Source organism: Sinohyriopsis cumingii, chromosome 15 (assembly GCF_028554795.1).
Source record: "Sinohyriopsis cumingii isolate HCF-2022 chromosome 15, ASM2855479v2, whole genome shotgun sequence".
Lineage (NCBI taxonomy): Eukaryota > Metazoa > Mollusca > Bivalvia > Unionida > Unionidae > Sinohyriopsis > Sinohyriopsis cumingii.
The window spans coordinates 57,108,706-57,120,997 of record NC_142975.1 but is presented as its reverse complement, the minus strand read 5'-3'; the positions used below and the strand labels follow the sequence as shown (position 1 = coordinate 57,120,997).

The window sequence follows — 12,292 nt, the reverse complement described above, 5'->3', positions numbered from 1 at the left end:
ACCTGCCATTCACACTACTCTTGATGGCTACTGCAGGAACCCCACATGATCACAGCAACATAGTCATACTGTTTGCCACCAATTCTTCAGTCATGCAGGCACTGAATAGACTACTGATACAGTAGGAGGCACTGAGTAGACTACTGATTCAATAGAGGAACTGAAGAGACTACTGATACAATAGCAAACACTGAATAAATTACTGATACAATAACAGGCACAGAATATTACGCTCTGGTGGCCTAGTGGTTAGAGCGTCCGCCTCGGATGGGGGGGTTGTGGGTTTGATCCCCGGCCGAGTCATACCAAAGGCTTACAAAAATGGTACCTACAGCTGCCTCGCTTTGCACTCAGCTTTAAGAGGTTAGTGTTAGGACTAGCCTGCCTTGTGTCAGGATAATGTGACTGGGTGGACATCATGCTACATGTTAGTGGCATGATGCCTCAGTGCTAGACGTCACTATAAACTGCAACACTGCAGACATCATAGTGATATGACTGAAAAATTGTTAAAGCTATGTTAAAAATCCAAATCACACGCACACACACACGCACAAACACACAGGCACAGATTTGACTAATAATAAAACAGCAGGCACTGAATATTCTACTGATACAATAGCAGACACTGAATAGACTACTGATACAATAGCAAGCACTGAATAGACTACGGTACTGATACAATAGCAGGCACTGAGTAGATTACTGATACAATAGCAGGCACTGAATAGACTAATAATACAATACCATGTTCTGAATAGACTACTGATACAATTGCAAGCACTGAATAGTACTACGGTACTGATACAATAGCAGGCACTGAGTAGATTACTGATACAATAGCAAGCACTTAATAGACTATATATGATAGTGGGCACTGAATAGGCTACTGTTAAAATAGCAAGTACTGAATAAACTACTGATACAATAGCAAGCACTGAACAGACTACTGATAAAATAACAAGCACTGAATAGACGACTGATACAATAACAAGCTCTGAATAGACTGCTGATATAATATCAAGCACTGAATAGACTACTTATACAATAGCATGTACTGAATAGACTACTGATACAATAGCAAACACTGAATAGACTGCTGATATAATATTAAGCACTGAATAGACTACTGATACAATAGCAAGCACTGAATAGACTACTGATACAATAGCAAGCACTGAATAGACTACTGATACAATAGCAAGCACTGAATAGACTGCTGATATAATATCAAGCACTGAATAGACTACTGATACAATAGCAAGCACTGAATAGACTACTGATACAGTAGCAAGAACTGAATAGACTGCTGATATAATAGCAAGCACTGAATAGACTACTGATACAATAGCAAGCACTGAATAGACTGCTGATACAATATCAAGCACTGAATAGACTACTGATACAATAGCAAGTACTGAATAGACTAATGATACAATATCAAGCACTGAATAGACTTTGGTACTGATACAATACAGCATCCCATGTAAACCCATACCCTGTGTTGGACCCAAGATGCACATGGTATCAGGCATCCAGTCATGACTCTTCTACCCCTGGCTCAATCATGATGGACAGTGCAACCAGCACTGGATTTGGTGATCAGGTTTCCTAAGAAATCCAGTACCAGCTCTACAAAGACAGCACGGACTGGCACTGGACAGTCCCATTACTAATCCAAATTTCATTGCAACCCTGTTCCAGTTCTGACAGTTTCCTTAGAGACCTGATACTTAGACCTTGGATGATATTAAAAACCAGTGACTGTTGGTTAACATTTCTAATATGGATGGATTCCACGCCTTATTTGTTGTCTCTAGCTTATTCCCACTTCTCCCACTCTCTCATCTCTACTGTCATTGGATTCTTTTTTTTTCTTCCCCATACCTCTGACTACAAAAAACAGATTCATAAGCCTTTCCTCAGGATTTTATGGGGTGGGGGGGAGCAGGCTGGGGAATTCTTATTTTGTTTCAAGTATTCCTCAATAGCTCCCAGAGATAAAATGTGTAGTTTATCTTCATTATTGGTACAGTGGAAGAAATCATTTCTTATTGTTGTGGCAATATGCCATATGCATTAGGACTGCATGTTACAGCAGAGATATTATCACCAAATGCTACTTATCTGTACAACCTTGCTAAGTATATCTGGTAGAACACACACTTAAAAACTACTAGATGATAAGCAGTAGTGTTTTATTGCTGAATTGCAGAAAAGTAACTAAGTGCTTGAATATGGACAAAGTTGATCGAGAAGTCATGCACTTAACATGATCAAATTTATTTTGTTGATGTTATTGAACGTAAAAGATTTAAATGCACTTATGGCAAATCAACTGCATGAATTGCTTGTGCTTGATCATGATTCATTTAAATTTAGAGGAATTTTCTCATGCACACACATGCACTTATGGCAAATCAACTGCATGAATTGCTTGTGCTTGATCATGATTCATTTAAATTTAGAGGGAATTTTCTCATGCACACACATGCACTTATGCACACACACGCCTTTTAGTTCTGCTTTTCACCTCTGGCCATGTCAGCAGCCATTTGTTGAATTCCCATAAACTTGGATCTCTTAACCAAGAACACCAGTCTTCTTTTCCAGTAGTTACTGTAGTCTGGTTGAGCCACTTCAGAAAGCAGTCTAAGAACCCAGTTGTCAACAGGAAGACTCTAATCTAACTTCATTGTAGCCTTGGATCAAGCATGCACCAGTTTTCCACACCAAAGTCTCAGCTGTTGACAGAGATATTGCAGGCCTGGTAATCTGAAACTTCACATTGAACAGGAAATCTTTCCCCAACATGCAGAGTCAGGTTTGCGATGTTGTAGATGCCTGTTCCATGGTCTCCGTGGCTGTCTTTCAGCATACTGATCACAGCCTAGATTCCAGCATTGCAGCCCTTGCTGATAAGACATGCCCTGGAATCCAGTATTGTGCATAGTTTGTGAACTCAGCAGGGCATATCAACACATACTCCACATTCCACAGCTGTTTCCCTGAGCCTTCAGCATATGGAGCCATTAGCATTCCTATTTCCATCCAATCTCATGCTGATCAAAGATCGCCATAAATCATCCCTCAGATTTAACACATTGTCTTCCAACCTCCTATTTCATGGCCACATTGAGGATGTCCGGAAACAGGCTGCCAAAGAGACAAACCTGATGCAGGCCCAATGACCCTGAGCCAGGCAGTGATTTCCAAAGAGGAAACAGAGAAGGAAGAACCTATATTAACGTACACCTGATGGGGAGGTCCTCCTCCAAACCTTACTCCTTGGTTGTGACCCAGTATCCAAGTGCAAGTGATAAGACTTGTGGTGAGAAGAAACAATATTGATCCCATTTCTTTGTCCACAAATAATCTGGATTTTGCTTCATACATTTTCTAGTTCCCAAACTAATGAAATGACAAATTCCAGTTGTTAATCAACTGAAGCTCACTGAGCCAACATGTATGGGCAACCATATTCAGACTAGGGACCTCCACATGCCTTCCCAGAAATTCCTAATGTTTACTTTGAGGATACCATTGACTAGGGCTGTCCATCTTTATCTGAACCTCAGTATCTGAGTGTTCGTGAGAATAATTGACAGAGTTATGTCACACTTAAAGAATTACCTCCATCTTTGTGACTTTGAATTACCTGTATGACATTCTCCAGAAGCAGAGGTGAGTATTTTAAAGAGACGTGAACAAATTTAATTTTTCCTCGCATGCTTCACCATGGAGACCTTATCAAACCAGGATGATTTTGTCTTAACTCTTCATGGGATGTTCAGAACCTCTTTTAATTTTGTTTCCCTTCTTCAAGAATGTGCCTTGAAGATTGTCTTAGTGATGTCTTGCATCAGCTTGGAGATCCATATTGCAGCTGTGAATTCTTCACTCTTGGGTCCTCTTAATGCAGCTGCAGATTTTTTCATTTTGGGCTGCTGGTTTGTGAGATCCTCAGACATGTCTTATAAAAGTTGTGGTTTAGATGACAACCCTTTTAAACAAATGGTCGTGGTGCATCTCTCTTGACTTATAGTGAGTTATCTTCTTTACCTCCAGAAACCATGATCTGCATGGATGCAGTGAGGATAGGTTGCTCATCATCTGCCAGCATTTCCAACAGTGGTGGGGGGTTATTCCCTTGATGAGCTTGTGATGCAAATGGCCCTCCTGGAGATGAAAGACTTAATTAATGCCTTTCATATTTGGTAGGACATATTTTCTGGAAAGGGTGCTCTGATTCATTCCATGAACTTTCATTATTGTGAAAGTGTGACAGAACAACGCCTCCAAGTCTCTTCCTTTTACTTTTGGGATTTTCTAGGATGTGTCATTAACGACAAATCCATTATTAAGTCTGCCACATAACAGGCAGGCTCTTGTCAAGCAATTCACACATAATGGTCAGTCTTGAGTTTGAATTTATGCCTTCTGATGTTAAAGTAATCCATTGTGGACCTCTTTGCAAATGCAACGGATACAAAGATCACAGCCTTGATCTTGCCAGTTCGAGAACTAAAAGCCTGGCAGTTGATGCTGTTTCACAGAACTCAGTTAATGCATATACCTTTCTACCAGCCTGTCTGATTCCCCAGTGTCGCTTAGAAACTTACAGAATCCAACTGGAGACTACCGGTAACTATAAATGCCTCTCTCATGTGTGGAAAGTCACTATTTTGTGACCTCCAGATTTAAGCAGCAGATTCAAGGGAAAATCATGCTTTTTGCTTGCCTTCTGAAAGAACCACACATGCATGTATTCAATCCCAATCCATAAATGCATGTATTCAATCCCAATCCAGAAATGCATGTATTCAGTCCCAATCCAGAAATGCTGAAATTGCAGGCCTGGCTGTGGTAACACAGGGCCTCAGAAAGAAGAATCTTTGCAAACAATTTGGATAGAATTGTTCAGGTGCAACCCCCCAACTTTCTGAAAGTGTTTTCTGCCAGTGGTATGAACTTACAACCCAGGCTCTTGTTAAACAGGGACTCAGGATCATTTTTGCAAACAATCTGGATAAATTTGTTTAGGTGCTTTTTGAAAGCGTTTTCTTCCAGTATTATGAAAGCCTGGTTACCACAAGTGGTTAACTTTCTCCTGTCCTCTCAAAAAGTAGTTCCAGTCATAATCAAGAGCTATTGATCTGTAATTTCTGTATGTGTTGCTGTCTTGGAAGAGAGAAACTAGGCCAGAACAAATTTTTCTCTGACCTTCTAGCTAAGTTCCATTTGTCTTAACTGAAGGCATTAGACCTTTGTCCAAAATGGAACCTACCATGGGATTTAATGTGGCTGAACAAGGTCTCCTGCAAACTACTGTCTGGAGCCACATTGATTCATTTGTGTGTGTGCTGATCATTGACCAGAATAGTTCATGTGAATGTCTGTTGTCCACTGTCCATCCATCTGTTAGCACACATTTTTTATCACAGGATTCTGTGTTAGGGCTGTGAAGTGGTGCTTGAAACGTACTGAACTGATCAGGAGAGGGAGATCTTGCTTGTTGTTACCACTCTAAGAATGTAAGGATACTATTTCTGCACAGCCTTTGTCATCTTGGATCCATCAGGTTATACATTCAACTTGCACAAAATTAACCCAAGATGAATGTTTCTCTGTATTGATTCAGGTTGGGATAGTTGTCACCTGCATAACATTCGGGTAAAACTTTTGCCTGACCAGCATCATTTAGACCATGGGATTGGGGTTGGGTATGATATTGTCATGCTTCTGTCTGATACAGATTTAATTGCAAAGTGCTGAGTATGACCTTGTGGGACCATATCAGCTGCACAACCAGCTACTTTTTCAGGCCACTCAGCAGCAAAGTTATGATGTGTTGCACACTATTTACTGGAGCAAAAATGTCTTCCCACAGTTTTACAAGATGAGGTGTCTTTACAAAATAAATGCTATTAAGACTAGATAATTGATCTACTGCTACAATAAAATATGCACAAGGCCTTAATACAAGGAGTAGTAGTGAACATGTGTAAAACATTAGGTAAATACATGATATAACAATGTTTTAAAGAGTAGTAATACTGAATTAAACAAAATCGTACAAATGATTTTTTCTGTAGATGTTGACACCGAAGCTATTTAACAGCTTGGGATGAATTATGTAAAACTCAGAATTTTTGTTTAGGTAAAATATAAATTGTTGTTTGAGATGAATCTTCATACATATGTACCATCATGTCAGCTAATTCTGCACGTCGGTAATTCTGCACAACGATACGACATTTCTGTAAACGTTGGATCACGTGTTGTTTTTGGTCGAATATCCAATTTGTATTGATAAAGAACGATGGTCCTTTAATTAAGGAAGTAATATAAAGTTTACAAAAATAGCCTTCATTTCTACCCTAAATACACATGAAAATGTTATTTCTAAATGTCAACATGAAGACCTACTCCATATCTTTTTAAACTTGTAACCCAGAAAATTCTATTTGTTATATATCTTTCAGAATCATACAGATAAATAAATATATAAAAGATGGAAATGTATTCCTTAAAACAATACTGTATTTTAATCCAAGTTTCCAATTTTGCAATAAACTGTCCCACACATACAACATCGTCTGCTATCCAGATTGTCACTTGCCGCTAGAATGGGATTCTTAAGAAATTACTCGGCATAAAGTCTGTTTCTAAATTCCTTAGCAAAAAAAATTTCCCCATACACAAGACATTGTTAACACATTAAATCATATTCATTGTTGGTTCTCTTCAACATAATATCTTATTTATTTTATTAAATCAGTTTTGTTTGCTTAATATCTCTTGCCATTTATTGGCATTATTGGCATTGTTACATTGAATTTTGTAAAACCAGCTATAAACCTGACCTAATTACTCAACCAAAATGCTGACAGAAACAGTCCAAAACAATGTATTTCATTTCCATAGCCCGATTAATAAACATTTCATCTTTTCAAAGCTATGCACTGAATAGGCGACATATCGTGAGTCAAGAAAACACAGGGGTGGTATCTATTATGTCCAAAACTAATATTATTCTGAACAGAATATTCTGGTGACAATTGCTTCTTTTCAGAAGGTAAGCATTGCAGTATTTTATTTTCGTCAATCGGTCAAATTTGGTATGCATTTTGCCTCATTATTGGTCAATGTAAACCTTAGGTGTGCAGAAATGCCCGACAACAAGTTACATTTAACATAATCCATGTAAGGATTCATAGACCAGTAAACCCTTTTGAATCTGAGTTCTCTGCTCAAATGGAAGCCACTTCAGAGTTTGTAAGAGATTTTTTGATGATGCATGTAAATCAGTATCAAGAATAACTCTAGCTGCTCTTTTTTAAAATTTCAGTAATCTTTCTTGATTAGCACTGTTACCCCAGATATCTCAGATAAAACTTGAAACTGCTTCCCACATATTGGGAGATCAGAGCCGGGCCAGGTGAGGAAGGGAAATATCAGTCCTGCCACCTATTACATATTTTGAAGTCCAGTATGTTTATTTGATAATAATTCCCCAATAACAACATAGGCACACTCTCCCAAGGCCAGCTTTGGAAGAGCATGTACTTCTGATAAGTAGTAACTGATGAATGGTAAAATTTGTGGTCAGTTGCTCAGTCTAAAGGGAGACCACTCTGATCTTACCTTCAGGACACACAGTACTAATTATACAGAAGAACTGTGAACCAGTCTAGAAATGGGTGAAGAAATAATAGAGTATTTACAGGTTTGGTGGTCCATAATTGGTTAATAATGAAAATTAAAATTTTAGGAAAAATATCTTTTGAGAGCTTATCCTATATGTAATGTAAAAAAAATATTGACAAATTTCTACTGATGCAATTTTAGCATTTTTACAGGCTTGACTCAGGAGTACTCAATACTGAAAGTAGCACCTGATTCATTTGGTGCAGAATCAATAACACGTGTTTCATGCACATGTATGTAAACAAATTGCCGCGGGTCATATGGTGTTCTCCACACATAAGCTTGCACCAAGGTTAGATGTGCACGAAAAATTATAGGTGTCATTATCAGCACCCATAAATTTTAAGTTATTGAATTTTGAATATGATAGTGTTTCCATATGTTTACCATTGGAGTGGAATTAGTACCATGAGTCCTCCAACTTTTTAAGCAGTAACAGTTTGAAATTTTGGGAAATAATATGAAATAATATGAAAAGACAAAAACAATCTGGCTGTCTGTCACAGTGTCATGCTGATAATTTCCAAGTGTCAATAGCATAGTCACTCATCTGAGAGTAGACTTTTTCATTAAATCAGCTTCGTTTATTGCAGGAGGTGGTTTATCATTCAGCAGAATCAGTTGGTGTACCAGAAGCGGTCCAAGGACCACAAAGCGACTGTGATGGAGGAAGACCTGCGACTCTGTACAGTCAAACCTGTTTTTGAATTGGACCGGAGATTCTGCTTTGAAGTGCTCTCTCCAGCAAGGTTTATTTTCCTTCTATATTTTTCACCATATGATAATAATTTGCTTTTCTCATTTTGTCCTTGTAATCATAACTCAAGAGTCATTTTTGTCTTAACTGGGTAAACAAAGAGCAAAACATAGGTATCATGTCCCATCAGTGGTATTAGTAGTGCCTAAAATTTTAGGATAAAGTGTTTTTAGGCAAGTCATTACACAATTGTACTATTTTTCTAGAGTGAGATGCAACTGTCGTTTGTTTTTATGTGATTCTGGCTATGATGTGATACCACTATGGACTCCATTAGCAAATTAAACCATTGTATTTGAATTGGTTTATCATATTAATGACTGTATGGATTTAAATAAAACAACACGAATCTTAGTATTCTAGCTTAATTTCTTTGTTCTTAAACATGAGTATTGGACAGAATTAGATCATAATACCTGGTACAGTGCCATTGGGTACATATGTGATTCACAGTATACTGCATTTTGGTTTATAACACTGTTCTCAATATTCTGCATTTTGGTTTATAACACTGTTCTCAATATTCTGCATTTTGGTTTATAACACTGTTCTCAATATTCTGCATTTTGGTTTATAACACTGTTCTCAATATTCTGCATTTTAGTTTATAACACTGTTCTCACCATATCATGTTCGGTACATAACATGGTGGGGCCACAAGTGGTCTAAAATGCTCACCATTCCGGATCACTGCCATCTCACCTCTGTTTGCGTGGGTTTGAGTCCAGGGCTCGGCTATTGTGGGTATGTGGGAAAGCCTGCCAGTAGCTTCTCGTGGGTCGGTGGTTCTTCCCTGGGTTTTCCAGGGTTCTTCCTCCACCAGTTATACTGGCTGCCATGTATAGCCTATCTTGTGCTGAAAATGGCATTAAACCCTAGAACAACAACAACAACATAACATGGTTGGTGGTTATGGACCAGAACTGCATTGTTAAAACGAGAGAGAGAGAGCATGTCAACCTTTTTGGGTTTTACTCAGTCCTTGATTTTAGTTATGCATTTTTGACTCACACTTAATCTCTTTATCTTTGTTTTGTCTTATTCCTCATTTTCTCAGTGAACACCAGGCATCATTTACTCCTTTTTATTATGCACTGCTAGCTAACAATTTTACGGTGTGAGCTTTTCGTTTTGCTAACGGTTGATACAGATAGCTCATTACTGATACAATATACGCATTTCTTTTGGTTCTTGATTTTTCATTTACAGGAACACCTGATGGGAAAAGGTAGATTGAATTTGCTGATAATTTTGTGGACTGTTCCATTAATATCCCAGTGTGTATAGTGGTCACTTGGCAATATTAATACCAGACAAATCTTCTGGTCATTTTAATGTTTATTTGATAATCAGAGAAGAAGGTGGTTTAAAAGGTACATAAATATCAGAGCTATGCCAGGTGTTAGTACTTGTCCACCATTTTAAATGTCATAACAAAGGTAGGCCTCTGAGAACGCTTCTTTGCAGGTACCATTATTAGCTTTGAAGAGTTCTTTCCCTTGACCAGGGAAAAAGTAGGACAGTGGTCCAGTTATTTACATCACATGTGCTGGTATTTGTTTTTCTCTCAGAGATAGTTGTATTGAGTGAACTTGCTGTAAACTGGGGATATAGTATAGTATTATTTATTTTTATGTGTGTCATTTTTCATAGTTTTATAAAAAAAGAAAAAGAGAAACATTCATTGGTACTTAAATGCATGGTATTGCCTGTCTACAGATAATCCAGATAAGGAATACAAAGAACAAATGACAGTCTCTTCAATACTAAGAACAAAATGTGTGAAAGATTGAACCTTAGTACCCCTGACTTTGAGTATATTAGATTTACTAATTGATCAATTTCAGGATTATTTACCCAACAAACATTTGTGCGTACCAGCGGACTTGGTTGACACAATGTTGATTCAACGAATTTGTTAAAATATCGGTGAAGTGTGAGCTTCATTGATATGCAGTAATTAGTGCATGTACACAGTGTTAGTAATTTACAGTCATGTTCTTCATTGGGACTAAGCATGCATTGATAAAACAAGATTTGCTCTCACAAGGATTTATGTTTTTCAACAACAGTTTCACTTGAATGAAGAATCATTTTGAATACACATTTTATCTCATTTTCATTTATAGTATGATTTTCTTATTATTTCATTTTTAAAAAATAACAGTGTCTGAATATCTCATGTTGTTTTCATTCAAACCTTATCTGATAATGCATCAGTTTAAGGCAATTAGTGGAAGTAATACCTAGCAGACATCATAGGGAGAGATTCTTGTGAATTGAAGCAGTATAAAATGCTTTACAATTCTATTTTCATAGGGTTTAGAAAAACATGTAAAAGCAAATATTTATTACCTGATTACAGAAATAACATTGATTTATCAAGAAGATTGGTTGATTGCTAGGAATGAAACAGTAAAAAGATGAGAGGGGTGATGGGGGCAATGGCTTCTTATCATATGTGGCTAATTTTTCATTGGTTCTTTATATTCATGGCTCAGGGCAACAATGAAATTGGTACCCCACGAAACTAGTAATACTAAGGTGCTAATGCATGAGATGCGTGATGCTTACCCTGTCATTTTATTCATTACAGTATCCCTGCATTCTTAGTGTTAATAATGTATTGAGAGACAGAAGTCTTCATTTGTGTCTTGTAGCTTTATGAATGTGTAGAATGAATGACTTGTGTAGAAGTAATTTGTCCCTGTTTAGATATAGTGCCTAAATTTATAAACTGTAAATTTAAGGTACTCTTACATAATGTTGGTGAATATTTTAAGAGTTTGGAAGATTTATGGGAAATATTTTGCAGTCTTTAATTTATTGGCAATATGACGACTTTCTGAATCCTTTATTTATGGGCAGTTTGAGAGGACTTCTTCAATCCTTTAATTATGGGCAATATGACAGACTTCCTTAGTCCTTTATTTATGGGCATTTTCACACTATTCACAGTTTTTTCTTCTGGTGCTTGACCAGATTAAAATTCATTTGCCTAAATTGAAGAGTAGCAATCCATAAAGAAACATATAGACCCAAACTGCCATGTGCTGACAGAACATAACATTATTATTGACTGTAGCCATGGATGTAGACCCTAGCTATTAATGACTACAACAGAATATAACACTATCACTGACTATTGCCTTGAGTATAGACCCCTAGCTATTAATGACTACAACAGAATATAACATTATTATTGACTGTAGCCTTGGGTGTAGACCCTAGCTATTAATGACTACAACAGAGCATAACACTATCACTGACTGTAGCCTTGAGTACAGACCCCTAGCTATTAATGACTACAACAGAATATAACACTATCACTGACTGTAGCCTTGGGTGTAGACCCTAGCTATTAATGACTACAACAGAGCATAACACTATCACTGACTGTAGCCTTGAGTATAGACCCTAGCTATTAATGACTACAATAAAATTTAACGCTATCATTGACTGTAGCCTTGAGTATAGACCCCTAGCTATTAATGACTACAACAGAATATAACACTATCACTGACTGTAGCCTTGGGTATTGACCCTAGCTACTGTATCATTGACTTTATCCTTGGGTATAGACCCAAGCTGTCACTGACTGTAGCCATGGGTATGGACCCTAACTTCCTTGTGCTAATAGAACATAATGCTATCACTGACTGTAGTCTTGGGTATAGACCCTAACTATCACTGACTGCAGCCTTGGGTATAGACACAAGCTGTCACTGACTGTAGCCATGGGTATAGACCCTAACTATCACTGACTGCAGCCTTGGGTATAGACACAAGCTGTCACTGACTGTAGCCATGGGTATGGACCATAAC

The 12,292-nt window shown here is 37.6% G+C and overlaps 1 protein-coding gene across 3 annotated transcripts in view; it reads left to right on the top strand.

Annotated features, from left to right (window-relative positions):
- The window catches only part of LOC149781851 (arf-GAP with coiled-coil, ANK repeat and PH domain-containing protein 2-like), a 211,292-nt gene that overhangs the window by 137,213 nt on the left and 61,787 nt on the right, over positions 1 to 12,292 (top strand). For all 3 annotated transcript variants that reach the window (XM_089936039.1, XM_089936038.1, XM_089936037.1), the window contains one exon: positions 8,304 to 8,459. In XM_089936039.1, the coding sequence (XP_089792165.1) occupies positions 8,304 to 8,459 (156 nt within the window). The remainder of the gene's footprint in view (positions 1 to 8,303; positions 8,460 to 12,292) is intronic.